At 42.3% G+C, this 18,495-nt stretch overlaps 2 protein-coding genes across 2 annotated transcripts in view; one reads left to right on the forward strand and one right to left on the reverse strand.

The window, feature by feature from the left end:
- veph1 (ventricular zone expressed PH domain-containing 1) overlaps positions 1 to 18,495 on the reverse strand; it is an 83,013-nt gene that overhangs the window by 41,758 nt on the left and 22,760 nt on the right. Inside the window, exons 4-5 of the mRNA XM_071898501.2 lie at positions 5,778 to 5,941; positions 4,202 to 4,411 (exon numbers count right to left, since the gene is read on the reverse strand). Of these exons, the coding sequence (XP_071754602.2) occupies positions 4,202 to 4,411; positions 5,778 to 5,941 (374 nt within the window). The remainder of the gene's footprint in view (positions 1 to 4,201; positions 4,412 to 5,777; positions 5,942 to 18,495) is intronic.
- The window catches only part of ptx3a (pentraxin 3, long a), an 8,845-nt gene continuing 4,689 nt past the window's right edge, over positions 14,340 to 18,495 (forward strand). Inside the window, exons 1-3 of the mRNA XM_078284217.1 lie at positions 14,340 to 14,734; positions 18,048 to 18,207; positions 18,467 to 18,492. Coding sequence (XP_078140343.1) covers positions 14,596 to 14,734; positions 18,048 to 18,207; positions 18,467 to 18,492 — 325 coding nt within the window. The 5' untranslated portion in view covers positions 14,340 to 14,595. The remainder of the gene's footprint in view (positions 14,735 to 18,047; positions 18,208 to 18,466; positions 18,493 to 18,495) is intronic.

Consider the following 18,495-nt stretch of genomic DNA (forward strand, 5'->3'; position numbering starts at 1 on the left):
AACTGTGTGTGTGTGTGTGTGTGTGTATGTGCGTGTGGTGTGTGTGTGTGTGTGTGTTGAAGTCGGGTTGGCAGGGTTTTGGACATGAAGATTGAAGAGGAAAGGAGCTCTTGGTTGGAGGAAAAGATTGGCTAAGACCTAAAGTAACAGAAAACGTTATTATGGTTTCCAGCTCCATGATCTCCATAAGCTTGTGTGTGTACGCGTGAGTGTGTGTGTGTGTGTGTGTGTGTGTGTATGTGTGTGTGTGTGTGTGTGGAGGGGCCGCACTTCATCTCAAGACAGTCATGTCGTATTTTCTCCTTTTCTTAATTTCCCCAAATTGTCGTTAAACTGCCTTAAATGGACCCTAAGGGAAAGAGAGACTGGGAGCCCTCACACTCCGTCCTCCTGTCACCTTCATCGCTCACACACACACACACACACATACACACACACACACACACACGCTGAGACATACTCCCTTGCCCCATATTTCCTATTCTTTCCCCGTTTCTCACAAATACCCATGAACTCTCTCTCTCTCTCTCTCTCTCTCTCTCTCTCTCTCTCTCTATACACTCTCCCCATTCAAAACTTGTACTGGCTATATACAGTGTACCCTATACTGCTCTGGAACTGACTATAAACCCACTCCTGTACTTATCTGGTCCATCCTATTCATTATTACCCAGTGTTGTATGCACAATCATGTATTACTTATAAAGTCTGCACAAGTCTTAATCCACCATGCCACGCTCCATAAGGCTCAGTATGTATCCCATGCATTTCATCCTGCTCAGTATATTGCTACGTCATGGTACATTGTTTCATTGCACTGCTGGACCTACTGCATACCACACTGCATGAATGCACATGGTGATAGAACAGAGTAATATGTCTGCATTGTCCTCTAGCACTGAATGTGAAGTCTTGTTGTGTCAGCATGTACGGTGTTGCTGTTAGACAAATGTATGTGCATTTATTACGCTTGGCCCAAAAAAGGATTCTGACTCTGAATCACTTTCAGAAGGGGAAAGTAAAATAAAAAAAACAGGAGGAGTAGGAGTGTTAATTCAGGCCGTCAGCAGAAAATTAATGGCGGTTGGATTCTATTTTTCCCTAAAGAGAGCCAGGCGGCTGATAAGACGAGAGCTAATGACTAACCTCACACTGTACAGTAAAGACCAGGTGTCTGTGTGTGTGTGAGTGTGTGAGTCACTGGCTCTCCAGTATGTAACCCCCCCCACCCCACCCTGCCCATCAGTCAGCAGTGATACCACCCTGCAGTATGCTCCAGTTGCTAGGCTAATTAGTCCGTAGACCCACCAGCTCAAGTGTTTTAGCAGAGTGCTTGAAACAAAGTCAAGGAATGTCTGAAACACTTTTTATGTTAAAAGAAGTGCTGGCAGGGGAGAACGTGTGGCCAAGTCCACAGGGCAGCCAACTCCTTAACCCAGGTTTGGCCAGAAAGGGGCTTGAGGGACAAATTTAGCCTCCCACAAAATGAATTTTGATGTTCTCAAGTTTTCAAAAAAGTGTCAAATATTTATTTAATTCAATTTAATAACATCTGACAAGTTATTTTAAGACAAAACGGCTGATTATGAGCTAGGCATACTTATAATAATCATAGTTTCATCATCATAGGATTCTACTTCCCACTTTTAAACTTGTGTTGTTTATATTTCTTTAATTTTAACCACTTTTCTTTTGAATATGCATTCATTGTTTTTATGCCTTCTTGTAAAGCACTTTATAATCTCTGCCTTTAGATACAGTAAGTTGTATGGAAATCAAGTTTATTATTATGTTATTATTATTATTATTATTATTATTATTATTATTATTATTATTATTATTATTAGTAGTAGTAGTAGTAGTAGTAGTAGTAGTAGTACTAGTAGCGTTTTCAGAACTGAATGACTGCTCTATCTAGAGTGCAAAAAAACACTTTATGCATGGGTAACAATTACAAATAACAACATTTTTGAAAGAAACTGACCTCATGAAAGTACAATCTACTTATGCTTGTTATGTGGACCATGAGAGGAGGGCAGGTCTGTCTCACAGTTGCAGTTCAACTGAGATTAGTAGTGTTTTGTTTTCTCTGATGCAGCTGAATCTCCCTTCCTCAGCTTATAGAACAAAGTACCGTTCCTGGGCTTGATGTGCCCTTAAATTGTTTTATGGCTGCACAATTACGCCTTGCACAATGGCTCCTTAACTTTCCCTTTAAAGGAGGTATATTTTTTCCAGAAGGACAGCAGTTTGTTGCGTTCCTACATCTCTGTCCTGCTGTAGAGACACTGAAGCCTCTATGGAGTCAGCATGTGTTTCTTTTGGGTAGACACTTCCACTGCACACTGGGCTAGGTGTGAGACAGCAGTCAAAACCTCCGGACTGTCTGGGCTGTCAGTAGCAGTGTGTATGTGTGTGTGTATGTGTGTGTGTGTGTGTGTGTGTGTGTGTAGGTGTGTGTGTGTCTGTGTGTATGTTTTATACTTGGCAGGGCAACAGAGAACAAGTCAGGTGAGAGCGCAGCCTTCCTCCCTACTCATTAAAATAATCACTCTGTGTGTTTTAGCGTATGTGTGTGTGTCTGTGTCAGAGTGTGTGTGTGTGTGTGTGTGTGTGTGTGTATGAGGACATTCACTGCCAAGCAGATTAAGTCCTACTGAAACACACAGTTCCGCTCTCTGTATCAACAACATCGCCCACGGAGATACAGGCTACGGCTTCACTTGTTGCTTCAGCAAGATTTTTATCATCCAATCATGGCGCGATGCACAAAGATCAGATTTGCTCACGTTGTGATTAGATCTGAAAAAGAGATTTGGAAGCGAGCAGCGATGCATTATGATCAGATGTATGTCTGAGCAATGTAAAGAGAAAGAAAGCAAGAGTGGAGAAAAGTAACGCAGACATGCAGCATATTTAAATAAATACATTAGAGATGCATAAGGGACATTTTCCTTCCAAGTGTGGATGCACGAGAATGTGATCTTGTAAAATCTGAAGGAACTTCATGATCAGATGTTAAAAAGCACATTGGAAAAGAGTAACCGCTGTAGGTAGAGTGGGGGGTGACATTGTACTTAGAGTGCTTATATTACATTTTGGTGGTAACTAAACTTAATGCATTTGTTTTTCAATTCTTGTAATCCAGTGGCGTAATAGTATCTAAAACATTGGGGAGACCAACTGAAGGTCTTTTTTATTCTATTCTTTTTCTTTGCCGCAGACCTGGCTAGAACATGACATTAGACAGTGGATCACCATGATAGCAATGATCCCATGTACAGAGATGGAGTGAGTGAGATGGAGTTTCGAGCTGGGTTCTAATACTACCGTGACCGTCCCTTACAGTTTTAGGGCTTTTATTTTTCAACTTTAATTTTGCTGGTTAATTTGATGCCCACTCACTAGGTTCAGATCACATTAAACACAAGGCAGAGTCCAGTTTGGGATGAGGTTGGGATATGATTGGCATGCTTGATGATTGATGATATATGTGGTTCCGATAGCGAATGTCCCGTATCACAAACAAACTGAATGAATGATGACGTGGCGTATGAATTTGGCAGAGCGCCTGGATACTGTGCGTCGGCCGTATAGGATTTAGCAAAAATACAAGAGTATGGAGAATATCACCGGTAGATCCTGGACCTTCGTTTGGATGGTGAGTGATTCAAGGCTTATTACAGGCTTTCAGGCTATGTGACATGCGGTGTGCTTGCAGAGTTCCAAAAAGTTGAGATATTTTTATCTCAGGACGCCATGGTCTTGCCTGAAGAAAAAGACGCCTCGCAAAGCGTGTGCACCGCACACGCTTTGCACGTCTGCAGCGCGACCACATTGACAATAATGGATTTGTGCGCGCAAAAGACGCCGCATGTGAACCGTCAATTTGATATTATTTATTTTGCCTACTTTGAACACGTCCCCGCCCTAACCTTAACCCATAAAACAGATGACAGAGAGGAAGATTGATCAAGAGGAAAGAGGGAGGGAGAGAAGAGAGGAGTGATAACAGGAGAGGGAGAGATGTGGGAGAAACGGCGAACAAAGCATTGGCAAGGGAACAGAAAAAGATGGTGGATGCTGGGTAAACAGAAGAATGATTAGAAGTGAGTGAATGTGTGTCCACATGGTGATCTACGTGTGTGTGTGTGTGTGTGTGTGTCTGTGTGTGTGTAGTATTCCCTGTGTGTATTTGTACCTCACTGATGATGCCCACAGCACCATGGATCTTGGCCACATGACCAAGAAGGGCAGGGCACTGTTGTCCCACAATCCTCAGCGCCGGCAGGAAGCTGACCAATGAGGAAGGGCTGGCCTGTGACACGTCCACAAGCGCGCCCAGTAGGGCCTCAGTTAGGGAATGGTCGCCAAGGTAACTAACCAACGAAGGGACCTGGGGACTCAACATCTGTATGACAGAGAGAGAGAGAGAGAGAGAGAGAGAGAGAGAGAGAGAGAGAGAGAGAGAGAGTAAGTAATTCTGTCACTGTTAACAAATGCATGCTTTTGTTTGGGCACCAACACCACTCCGACGCAACCCATCACCCATCTCACACACACACACACACACACACACCCACACACACACAGTAGCAGGGGAGACCTTTGCAGCATCATGTGCCTGTGGTCAGTAAACAGCGGCCTGATGTAACTTTAATGAAGCCGGAGGTGAGAGGAGTGACCTTGGAGCGAGCTGAATGCCCCGGCTGCTGACTAATAATAAACAAAAGCTTGACTGCAAGACTGTCTGGACAAACTCAGTGAATGGGCATTTCCTCCTCATTATCTGGACTGGTCACACTGGACTACAAAGGACTGGATCGGACTAACAATGCTCACTGTTACTGGCCGCCCTCCTGCTACTTTATGAGTCACTCGCTCTGAACAATTATCATGTTATTATCGGCTATCTGCTCTTCAGGGATGAGAATTTTGACTTAATTTTGACTTAATCTGACGTTATGTAACCAAAAAACTGACTTGTGTAACAACAGAACGGTGCTGTATGTTACTGATCGTTTATTACTGTGCATGCCGAAAACATGCAAGTCCTGTATGACTCTGGTCAAAGACGATGACTGAATTATTCCCTTGTAAATTTAATGAATGTGTGTGTGTGTATTAAGATGCAAAAGATTGGGTAATTGCGTAATATGCAGCAGTGTTAGATATTACAACTATCCTCATGATGGGAAATATTTGCATAAGTGTGTGTGTGTATGTGTGTGTGTCTGTGAGAGAGAGAGAGAGAGAGAGAGAGAGAGAGAGAGAGAGAGAGAGAGAGAGAGAGAGAGAGAGAGAGAGAGAGAGAGAGAGAGAAAGAAACAGAACCACCATAAGAAAAACTCCTGATGGCTGGTTTTGTCTCCCCGTGCCATTACATGTGAGTGAGAGTATCCATGTTTCAGCCACATGTGCTCTGTATGTTTGATACTGTACTTGCCCCTCATGTTTAACATCAGTCTCTGGAGCGCTGGACAGCATTCCAACATGCAGGAATAAGGGAATTCCTACTGAGTTACTGTATGTGTACGCCGAAGGCACCGCTCCGTTTCCTCATTTCTGACTCTGTTCCAGTGATTTTCACCAGTATGACACTGGCTCATTACGGGATATAGCAATGTTGAAATGTAAAAAGTCTGAGTAAGCTTGACTCATATGCAGAAAAGTTCCAGCTCTGCAACACTCTAGCTATGTATGCACTTCAAAACACACACACACACACACATACACACACATACACGTTTTTGTAAGCCACTTTCATACACACTCACAAGTGGATGTTGCTCTGCAACCATTTGAATGAGCCGGATCAGGTGTTGTTGCTCTGGCGACTCCAGCTGTGACATCATCGCAGTAAGGTTGCCTAGGTGACGGTGGATGGCATCTGGTTGTTTGGGGTAGACTGACGGCAACACGCGCAACAGCATGTGGTTACCTGGTGGAGTGAGAGAGAGAGAGATAGAGAGAGAGAGGGGCAGCATTTTCTTTATTCTTTGTCGACATACAGTGGCAAACCTCTGTTTAATCCCCCAAAACCACACTGCTATACTAGTGTCCATTTGAGCTGACAGCTGCAGTGCCAATGTTGCTGCAGTCATATTTGGGACGTATAGTAAATACTATTGGCTGCTGATGGGCAACAGTGCTAGATACAGCCAACTCTTTCTTGCTGACAAATGTGGAAACCATGACTCATGAAACATGAGTGACTTATGACTCATGATGGTGAAACCAGAAGAGGGCTTGTGACCGGAAGGTTGCCAGTTCAAATCCCCTGTTCAGCTGTGCTTTCCACTCCCTCAACAACTGCTGCTGAGATGCTCTTGAGCAAGGCACCTAACCCCCAGCTGCTCAGTGGAAGACTGTGGCTGTACTGGACAGCTCCTATGAGTGAGTGTGTGTAACTGAATGTGAAGCAGGGTGTTGCTAGAAAACAGCACGGGTGCTCAGTCTACTTTCTCTGTATAAAGGTGAAACACGTGGTCAAAAATGTCAAAGTATTCATACAAAATACATTTATTGATGACTATTTGTTTGAGCTGCCTGTGGTGTTGATGCAACAAGAGTGTGTGCAGTTTTTTCTGTGAGTAATTCTCCTCAGAAAACACTCCATATATGATCTAACATCTGTGTGTAGGAACTAAACTTTCTCCATTTGTTGTCCATATTCCTTCAGGGATGCTGATGCAGGAAAAAAGAATGTCAGTGCTGACGCATGACTGGAAATAAAGGCATTTGTAAATCAGTCAGCAGCCCAACAAAACCCACAGCATTACCCAACAGCCCTTGACTCACGTATCAAACATCTTAAAATGATTCACATCACTGAACAAAGACTCTTGTCTTCAGATGGTAGGTCCATTATTGGTGACATTTCAAGCTTTCAGACAATGGCTTTTGTGTCTCAAAATGAACCAAAAGCCACCAGACAACAAGCGAAATTGTGTGTGACGTAAATTGCACCGCAGTTAATGTTTTGGGCCAATTACACAAGTCGTATAAATGTGGATGTCATGGACGCAGCGGGGTCTAAACCATGTGTGGAAAAAAGATAGTTTGTCCTGTTAATCAATACCAAGACATTTTTATCTTGTTGTTTGTTTTTTTTTTTTATACTTTATTTTTTCTGTTTTATAACACAGTAAACATGAGGTCACTCAGTTACATTGGATGATGTAATCTTGTTGTTTGTTGATGTTCTCTTGTCATCCTTGCATTGTTGTTGTTTGATGTTTGTGGATTTATCCAATTCATATGCTTTATTGAGATTGCCAAGCTACTTTATTAGCTTTATTTAGCTTTATTTGAACTACTCATGGTGCGCTTGCTTTAACTTGCCTGACACTTTAACTGTCTTATAAAGTGATAGAATCTTTAAACATTCTCTAGTTTTCAATATCCAAAATGTTTTCAGCTATGTTTTGCCTGCCATATTTGCTGGACTCTCATAACTGGTACAGGAACTGGGAACTAAACCAACCCAAACTCTATTTTTAAATAAATGATTTCACGCAACAGGTGATCCACAGCTATAAATCACTCTAAACACAAGCTACATGCTCACAAGTATACTGCAGCTGTACAGATGCTGACTGGTACTGATCGACAGAAAGCCTGTAGTGTATGTAACTACTGTGTGTAACTAATGTACAAAGAAGGAAAAAGAAAGTGGGTAAAAGGTGGAGAAAGAGAGAAGATAGCATCTACTCTGGACCATAATATGTCCCCTTCTCTTAGCTGTGTCTATAGTACACACACCCACACCCATACACACACACACACACACACACACACAAATTGGGCCGCTGTCATCCAAACCTGCAAATAAACCACAGCGAGGAAAGTGGTTCCCCCTGGCAACATCTTTACAGGCCCTCTTTGATGTTCATATTAACCCCCCACACACACACACACACACACACACACACCCAAGAGACAAGCATCATCGTAAAAAAGAGACAGATACAGTAAATGTACAGAAAGAGAGAGTCAGTAATGACCATAAAGCTGCGGCTGTAGGATTTACAGGTGTGTTGGGTGGAATGTTAAAAGGCAGGAGGAACACACTCTGAGCAGGATTTATAGATCGTGCTCAGCCCTTATACTGGACCCTCAGGCACACACATGCATGTAATCACACAGACATACATACAGTATGTGTGTGTGTATGTGCATGCATGTATGTGTGTATGTATGACAAGATGGGTGAGACATAAACATTTTATTGAGTGTAATTAATATACTGTTGTGCTTTTATGTTTTATGGTGTTTGTTTATGGTATGGTGCAAGTTTTATGTTATGTATTTTGAATATTTTATGTTGTGTAGGTTGTTTGGTTGTTCCCACTTGTTTCTCCCGAAAGCTTACCATAGCTCAGGATGTAGTTATTCAATTAGCATTAGGTCTTTGTGTGTGTGTGTGTGTGTGTGTGTATGTGTATGCGTGTGTGTGCGTGTGTGACCTTCATACCTTCATTCCAGCATACACCCAAGCCATCATCGTGACTAACAGAGCTGAGTAAAATATCACGTTGATGACCTTTAGTTCTTTAGCAACAAAGGCAACATTTCTGAGAGGCTACACAGACCTTCCCGAAAAGAAAGAAAACTGCTAACGAAGGGCAAACTATTGTTAAGTTTGTGTGAGGAAGCAGAGGAGAAAACATGGTGACTTTCGGTGTGGAGTTTTTCCAAACACTGCATTGGAATCCCAAGGTGGGTCACACATAATTCACCGATTCTGGAGAAACGGTTATATTTTTAATGGAAAATGATTTTCGTAAAGCTATTGGCTATCTATGTTGCCATTGTCCCGACAGTATAAAATAGGCTGCGTAAAATACGTTAAGCAGATGAATTTTGCCTCCCAAATGGCCACTAAAACAGTCTGAGTCATAAAAAAAATCAAAAATCATTTTCAAATGGTGTGTTTCCTTGTTGTAGATATAGTAGATGGCTGTGGTGAAAAGCTTTTACAGCAGACGCAATGAGAAGAGCACAAGGTGAAGGTATCATTACCAGAACTGGGGCCAATGAACCTGAATCAAACTAGTATTCTGAGCTCTGAACTGAAGATATACATGTAGAATTATTTTATTGAATTTTTACAGTTAAACAAGGACAATTCAGCCCTCCAAATCTGTAAAACAAGCAGCACAGGTCGACCCAAAGTGGACAGAGTGGACATTCAAATTCATATAAGGGACTGTGGTGCAAAAAAAGAAGGTCTCCCATCATTTCTCTACCAATCCATCCTCATCCCCCCACATAGAAAGGGCACAAAAAAAAAAAATTAATGTAAAAAAATAAAATAAAATAAAAAAAATAATCTTCATACACATGGTTAGCTTGTTGCCCAAGAGAGATATTATTACCCAGTCTGTGAGGTTGTTATCAGTGCTGAAGACTGCAGTAGTGGTAGTTATACAATAGTTGTTATCCTATATCATATCTGACTAGAGATATTCTAGACTCTTTATTAAGATCTCCTGTGAAAGTGACAAGAAAATGATCCTAAACATTGAATTCTTACGCAAGGTAAATTATTGCAGAGGACAAAAATGCAGAGATCAGCAGAGATGACATCCAATGGGGCTTTTTTTCCGACAGCTTTATGACTCAAATGTGTCTTCTGTAGCTTCCAACAGTCATTTTATGTTTGACCTCTTTGAACTCTAATGCTATGATCCACATGTATCTCCCGTGTGTCGTACATCAGCCAACATTGAAATCCCCTTGAATAACCTCATGGGGGGACTGCAGTAAAATAAAATCAGAAAGCGGGAGACAAGTAAAGCCTCTCCCAGGAACCCTATATCTTTGGGATTCTGTGCATTTTCGTTGAATCCCCGTTGCAACACAGTAAAGTATTCAGTTCCATGTGAAACGTGACTTTCCTGCTCTCTGGAAGGTATCATGTGTCTTTGTGTGTGAAAGTCATGTAAAGCTTTTTTTTTCACATGACTACAACACATTAACACAGTTTAAGAATCAAGTTGGCGACACTGTACTAAATCATAAAGTGTATAACAGCAAGCCAGAGCGAGTCCAGTAAACCTTATGGAACCATAAACACACACACACACACACACACACATATACTCTCTCTCTCTCTCCTGCAATGTTTAGACTGAATGACCATCCTCCCCTTTAACCTACATACCTATACCCCTACTTTTTCTCTCTCTCTTTCTGTCTGTTCCTGTTTCTCTCTCTACCCCCCCCCCTCTCTCTCTCTCTGGTGTGTAAGAAAGACAAAATGTCCTATCAGTTCTTGTTTTCATTTCCCTTTTATCCTACACCTACAGTATGAGCGACTGTCCAGTGATGCTGACCTGTAGCATGACACGTCACTGACAGACACATTACTCAGTCTCATACTACTACCTGCCTAGTCAGCAGAAATGCAGCGCAGATGGCAGCACGGTTGACACATCTGCATGCTTGATACTGTATAGTCCCTTGGTGTGAAGTCACTTCTCGGTTGAAAAATCGCTGCTTTGCCCCTGGAGACGGATCCTTTTCAAGTGGAGGATCAGATAAGACAAATAAAAGAAAAAAAAACGCTTTTGCCTTTGTCTTGCTCTTTGCTTGAAGTAGGATTTTATTAGAATGGAAATCAGCAAATTCACCTAAAGCATTGGTTTGGTTCAGTGACCTGATGCTATTCATTACTCCATTAGAGAGTCAACCATAAAAATTCCATTAAAAAAAACATAATAACATTTTTGGGGGAAACTTAGGTTCCTTTCCCAGCACTGAATGGAAAAGTCCCTCTGGGTTTCTGATACATTAGACAGAATGTCACAGTATGGTTTGAATGTAAAATTGTACGTCTCAATATCCACAACATGCCAGTGTTTTCTGTGTGTGTGTGTGTTTTCTGTGTGATTGTTTTTGTGTGTGTACTGTATATATAAGTATGTATGCATTCATGTTTTTCTTTCCAATTCGCTTCAATTAATAGTATTATCCCTTTGTTTAAATAGGCAGAAAGGTTTGAAATGGGGGGAACTGGGATGCAGGGTTTAAAAGAAAAAAAGACTTGTAATTTTGTGAAAGTGACGCTTTGGTTTCTTGATAAAAGATACAAGAAAATAGCAGAGACAGTAGGCTCCTGATTAGCAGAGGGCTCATGGTTTGAGCCGGGTTGAGTGCACTCGCTTAACGATAAGTGGCCAGTGATCATCGGTTGAATGATGTAAAACTAACAAACCTGTGTAAACCGATCAGCTCTTCTTCAGCTGCATGGAAAGGCTTTAGTTGTGTGTGTGTGTGTGTGTGTGTTTTGCCTTTATCATACTAAAGTTGAAATGTATTTAGGCTTTGGTAGCATGTGTGAAACACTAATAAAAGGCTCAACCCTCAGCGTTGTTGGAAAGGCACATCTCTGTGTGCTGTGTTTAAAATGAGAAAAAGAAGTCAGTGCTGTAAGGAAACTTCCCCGGTGGACAGACACACTGCCACTCTCAACTTCTTTCTTTTTGTGCTATCTGTCATCTTTGCATCTCCTCATGTATCCCCCTCTTAGGGCATTCCCTCCTGCAGCTTTCTTCACTCTGTGCTGCGCTGTACTGTTCTCCCCGTGGGACCAGTAAAACAATCCTCTGTATTCACCACAAAGTGAAAGTCCTGATATATGTTTTCAGTGGTATTAAACTAGGCAGCGGAGCCAATGGATTCTGCCGATGATACATGGCCTGGTCTAAGTTATGAAATCCAACAAGGTAAACGATGGATTTCATCTTAAATCTAAAAGTAATGTAAAAAGGATCGATGTTCAAATAAAATATACTTTCCTGGAATATGATATTTTATCATTATTGCTTCAAAATAAGACACGTGGATCCAGGGAAGCAAGCGTAAAGCACGCACACGCGCGCACACACACACACACACACACACACACACACACTGAAGTGATTTGTTTACTAGTCTGTCAGAGTAACATGTATCATGTGTTTCCAGCTGGCTTAATGTAGACCTCAGGTGGCCGCAATAAGGGAGAACTTGGCAACCTTCACTCATCACACACACATACACACACACATATACTGTACACACACACACAAAAGCAGGGGGAGTCTTACAGATTTCTGTTATGGCTACAAATCCACACAGGCCATCCAGGTACTGGTGGGATTAACATGAGCTAACTCACTACCGACACTACCAGCCTTATGACAGGATAATACAGACACATGATAGATGTTTAGAGGTTGTCCACCGATGATTTAAAAATGCATCGCTGGGATAGGAATTTAGAAGCAGGGAACAAACGTGCACCAGTTAAAGTGGTAATCCACGAGATCCATGTTTTGTTTTGATTTGAGCAACATTTTTGGTACTAAGCAGTCCTAGCTGTGGTGTTTTTGCACTGAGATCACCTGTCAAACAGTGTGTCCTGTACTGTGACGACGAGTTTGAGTTTCTGTAGGTGGCGCTCTTCTCTTTGTCTGTCCAGTCATGGTGGCTATCGCTGCTCATGACAACTACCCAGCTCTTTTTCTGTTTATTCCAAACAAACCTGTGTTGCTGCTGTAGGACACTTCAAACGCATCACTATTGTATAATGTATAAATATCAGTGATAGAGAGTAGCAAAACAGATATTTATTTACATGAAAATGTTGGAGATTAATACTTAAGTTAAGTCATGTGTAGGCCTACTCAAGAATATTTTTTCCTTTTTTTCACTTAGCCCTTTCTCTGTGCGTATCAACAGGCTCCAGGCTCTCTGACTGAGAAAGCTGTTCACCACAGATAACCAGTGAACAAGTCTGTTTCAGTAGTCTGTGTTTAGAGAGAGGGAGAGATGAAGAGAAAGAGAGAGAGAGAGAGAGAGAGAAGGAGAGAATGAAAGAGAAACACCGGCAGACAGAGAAAGATGGAGAGGGGGGGATTACGGGATGAGAGTGGGAGAGAGTGGGAGACAGAGAAAGAGAGGGAGAGGGATAGAGAGAGAGAGAGAGGGAGAGGGAGAGAGAGAGAGAGAGAGAGAGAGGGGGAGAGGGAGAGGGAGAGAGAGAGAGAGAGAGAGAGAGGGGGAGAGGGGGCACATGAGGGTAGGAGAGGGGGCAAATCCTAAAATCCCATGAGGAAGTCATTATTTCCATCCCCTTGAAAATACACACACACATGCAGACACACTCACACACATACAACAAAGACATGAATATGTACACACTCACACACACAGGTACACACAAACACACACAAAGGCACAAATATCCACGCACACACACACTCACGCACACACACACACACACACACACACACACACACTCACACACACACACACACACACACACACACACACACACACGGTGAGGCTAACAAATAAATAAATAAACAGAGCGAAGCGGGAGAACAATATGCCCATTTAGAAACCCCTGATGTCTGGGTCCCATTCAACCTTCCCTCACCACACACAGACACACACACACACACACACACACACACACACACACACACACACCGTCTCTGCATGGGGCAAAAATCAGGAAAGTTTGGGTTCTCCACTTCCTTCTTTTCTTCCATCCTCCCCCTCCCTCCCTCCCACTCGCTCTGTGAGTCGCGGGAGCCGCAGTTATATCTGATTACGACATACATGCTACCTCCAACGACGCATTACTCACTGCCTAGCTGACTAGGTTGGGGTGCTGCATGTGTGTCTGCGTGTGAGTGTGTGTGTGTTCTTGTGTTTCTAAATCTGTGAGGACCAAATGTCCTCACAAGGATAGAAAGATGAGGAAAATCCTCCAAAGTGAGGATATGTTTTTGGTTTTGACTTTTTTATTCTCTTCTTTTCTTCTTTTAGGGTAAGGTTATAAATAGGATTAAATTAGGTTTAAGTTAGTTTAGGGTTAGAGTTTGGGTTTAGGCTTAAGACTAGAGTTAGGATTAGGTTAGGTTAGGTTAGGGTAAGGGTTAAGATTAGGCATGTAGTGGTGAGGGTTATGGTTAGGGTTAGGGGATAGGGATTGAATGTAGCAAATGGACGGTCCTCAGAAGTATAGTAATACAAACGTGTGTGTGTATGTGTGTGTGTGTGTGTGTTTATAGAGCCCAAGCAGACCCTCTCTCTGGCTGGATGGAGTACTCTACACTGCCAGGCTTCCTGCCAAGGGATTGCTCAGCATTTAATGAGAGAGAGAGAGAGAGAGAGAGAGAGAGAGAGAGAGAGAGAGAGAGAGGGAGAGAGAGAGAGGGAGAGAGAGAAAGAGAGAGAGAGAGAGGTGGAGAGTCAGCAGGGAGGAGGGACAAATACTGTATGAGAGTGCAAGGGGTTGAAAAAGAGAGTGGTGGACCTGCAGCCCTATAGAAAGTGAGATAGATAGAGAGAAGAAGAAGTAATAGGGAGAAGAGCAAAGAGAGACAAGCAGAAGGGCAAACAAAACACACATAACCAAACTGACTGTAACCTTCTCTCACAACACACACACATACACAGAGACAGACAGGTAGGCAGAAGAGGGAAACTGAAACTTTCAGACACATACAAACATTTCTCCCACTTAGACCCACATACACTCTCACTCACACACACACACACACACACACACACACAGACGGCAGCAGCAGCAGCAGCATGTTTCGGTGGAGTCTCCCCCAGGCAGCGTGCGTGCTGTCGGTGTGTGTGTCTCTGGCTCTCGCCTATGAGGATGATATCGAGGTCAACTATGCTGACACCTACTACAATGAAATCACAGAGGGAGAGCCGCAAGAACGTAAGTGTCAAATTGTGTGTGTGTGTGTGTGTGTGTGGAAAGAAGACACAGTCATACAAGATCTAGCTAATTGAGATGCTCAGCTGAATGTGTTTGTAATTTAATTACGAGTGTGAAATCAAATTCTTGTCATGGAAGATAAAGTTGCCCTCAAGGGAGGATTAATGTGTGCTTCTTTTGTGAGAGGTAAGATCAGGACAAAAGAAATAGATGCTACAGGTGTGTTACATGTTCATTCTGTATTAGTCGAGAGTCTCCTACAGCAGATTCATTGTCCTGATATGTTCAATAAGTGGAAAAAACTACAGTGGAAATCTATAGCAGAGAGTGACAACAGATTTAACATTTAACATGCTCCCCAGGCCAAAAATGATAGAAGCAGAAACTGTAAAAAGGAGTGAAGTAGTGTACAGTAGTTCTCACTATGACTGTGTATAAGCTGACAGAATGGAAAAATAGATGGAGAAATGAAAAAAACAAGTGCAAATCTATTACAGTGGTGGATCCACTGGGTCCAATTATTCTCCAATTCATCCTACTGCACCGTAGCAACCATGAAGAAATAAGAGAAACCTATCTTACTACATTTATAATGTAATACATTTAAAATAAACTATATTATTTTGAAAACCTTTCCCAAAGTGAAAAATTACAATTTACTCTAGGAGGGGAAAAAAGTGTCAGCGAGGTATATACTAACCTAAAACTTAAGACAGGGTTAATGTCATTTGATGAATTTGTCTACTGATTAAGTGATCAATTAGTATGATATCATTAAGCTGTTTGTTGTTATTCTTGGCACATGTCATGGTTGCTATGCTGATAAAGCAGCTTTGAATCAGAGAGAGAGAGAGCAAGAGATTTTCCCCTGTGTCTATATTAGAGAGAAGAAAGAACTTTCTATATATATACAACTGTATGAATCTCACCCTCTCTTCTCTCTCTCTCTCTCTCTCTCTCTCTCTCTCTCTCTATATATATATATATATATATATATATATATATATATATCTCCAGTATACAGTATATGTATTTATTATGAAACAGAGAGTTAGCAGAGAGTAAGTACATGCAGACAGTAGAAAGAGAGAAAGAGAGCATGACAGAGAAAGAGAGAGAGAGAGAGAAGGAGGGAGAGGGCGGGGGGGGGTCCCCAGTATCTACAGTATATAGCCAGTGCATTTGGCAGACAGAGTTTGTATATGAGACGATCAGTGCCAAAGAATAAGTTGAGCGAGAAAAGCAGAGGGCTTTCCAGCTGCCTACTGGAACCAGCACACATCACAGGTCATCACAGAAATACTGTAGAATTATGAAATTCTTCTCTCAGCTGTTTTAGAAGCCATCACCATTTCTGTGTGTGTGTGTGTGTGTGTGTGTATGATGGGCCCCTGAGTCCAAGAGCGTGCATTTTGCATTGTGTTTGTGTGTTTTCAAGCTGGCAGGCAGTATAATTGGTGCTGCAACAGTAAACAGGCAGCAAACTTTGCTCTGGGCACAGCCTGCGATGTGATTAAACGTCATTAAAGGCAGAAACGAGGGTGGCTTGAACAAATGACTGAGAATAGTGAAATACAAACACACAAATTGCACAGCGCTAGAGGAAAAGGGTAGCGAGATCATGCCAGCTTGCTCCTTATTGCCTGCCAAAACATGAGATAAGGAGAGATGTGTGGGAGTAAGAAAGAAAGAAAGAAAGAAAGAAAGAAAGAAAGTGTTAATTGGCCTGCAGAATCAAGTCGAGTCGCGTGAGTTACGTACAGTATAAGAGTGATTGGCAGAAAGAGAGCATGAGAGACGGGGAAGAGAGAGAGAGAGAGAGAGAGAGAGAGAGGGAGATAAAGAGAGGGAGAGAGGGAGGTCAAAGCCTGGAGGAAGATACAGATCATTGCTTCTGACCTGCGGCAAATTCTGAGTGGAATTAGAATTAATGAGGGCAACTTGAATGAGGTCAAGACACGCTTCATTTTAAGTGGAGCGACAGACTGAAAAACAAGCAATAGATAGGTGAACCCATACTCTAGAGTTCCCCAACACACCTTCACTGCTGTGAGGGTGCAGGTTGCCTTTTCCTCTATGTTCACTGAATTTTTATTAATAAAAAACACAAATTTTATAGAGGTAGTCCCATTGTGATTAATGAGAGAAAAACAAGCATCATGGCTAACATGAAAGTCCCATATACTGTATAGTAGTATAGTAATTCAATTGCAATCATTTCAGAGGTAAGTGCAGTGATAGATTTTACTATATGAGCGCTCAAAGGCAGTAAGTTCAACGGGGTCAAGGGTCAAGCCTGCAGACCCGAGCAAAGCAAAGCATAATCTAGAAAGGTCCTTTTTACAGTCTGCCTCCACATCCCCCAAAATCATTTATAAACCCCTGACAGAGCCGCTCTTTCAGTTTTTAAATCATTCCATAATGACTTCCAAGCAGAGTGTAGAACCTTCTGCCTAATTTAGTTTGAACCTTAGGGACAGGCAGCCAAAACAAATCTTGCAGTCCTGTGATAAAGCCTCTCTAGAATACCTTTGCAGGTATAAACAGAGTTGAAAGGCTCAAAAGTTAATGAGAACAACGTGTCTGACAGATACTCTCACTCCCGAATTCTTTCGCCCCCCCCGCCCTCTGTTTATCCCTCCTTCCTCCCCCTTCCCCATGTTTTCTCCCTATTCTTGTTATCTCTCCCTCCACCTCACACCAGATCTTCCCCTTCCTTTTCCTTTCTTCCCCCCCCCCCCCCCGTTCACACCGAAAGCCAGATGATATCGCAGGAAAGGAAGGAGCAGGATCGTTTGGGTTCATGAGGCAATTTCCCCATTTCTTTCTTGCACGTTATCTCTTACCTCTCTGTCTCTTGTCTCCTTTCCTTATCTCTCTCCCACTTCAGCTTACCTGCCATGCATCTGAGGAGATAGTGGGAGCACTATGTCCTAATAAGATAAACTCATCCTCATCCTGGAGCATTCACAGTATTCTGCTCTTCCAACAGATTAAAAAAAATGAATTAAACATATTTTCCCATTTTCCATCTTTCTCCCTAAAATGGTGGAACAAGCTCTTCTTAAAGTTGGAGAGCTCTCAGTATTTTCAACACAGGAGAAGGAAAAGGTAAACATGTCCTGTAACACATGTTAACATCTCTCTCTCTCTCTCTCTCTCTCTCTCTCTCTCTCTCTCTCTCTCTCTCTCTCTCTCTCTCTCTCTCTCTCTCTCTCTCTCTCTCTCTCTCTCTCTCTCTCTCTCTCTCTCTCTCTCTCTCTCTCTCTCTCTCTCTCTCTCTCTCTCTCTCTCTCTCTCTCTCTCTCTCCAGCCACGCCGAGCCCAGCCCCCTGCAAGTCTCCAGATCTGACTAAATGGGACAAACTCTTCTCTATGCTGGAGAACAGTCAGATGAGGGAGAACATGCTGCTACAGTATGCTGATGAAATCATCAAGGTGGAGATGGGGTCGCTGCGTGGGGAAATGCTCAGGTTGGTTGGATAAATGGACGAGAGATCATGATAACAATGAACTGAATGAAAAACAATAGATGCTCATAACAGTTGCACGAATGAATAACTACCCAAGGTATACCATGTTTCACTGATTCATTTGATCATCATAGAGATGAGTTTAATTGTGATCATTATATCATATCATTATCCCTACATACAAAGAGTAGCTTTATCAGTGAGGCTTGGTTGCGGAGCATTAAGCTCTTTGGCTGAAAACACTGGTCCTTTTTGTCAGGTTTGTTGCCCAGTATGGTGGGTCCTGTG

Source organism: Centroberyx gerrardi, chromosome 6, assembly GCF_048128805.1.
Source record: "Centroberyx gerrardi isolate f3 chromosome 6, fCenGer3.hap1.cur.20231027, whole genome shotgun sequence".
NCBI classification, from domain to species: Eukaryota; Metazoa; Chordata; class Actinopteri; order Beryciformes; family Berycidae; genus Centroberyx; species Centroberyx gerrardi.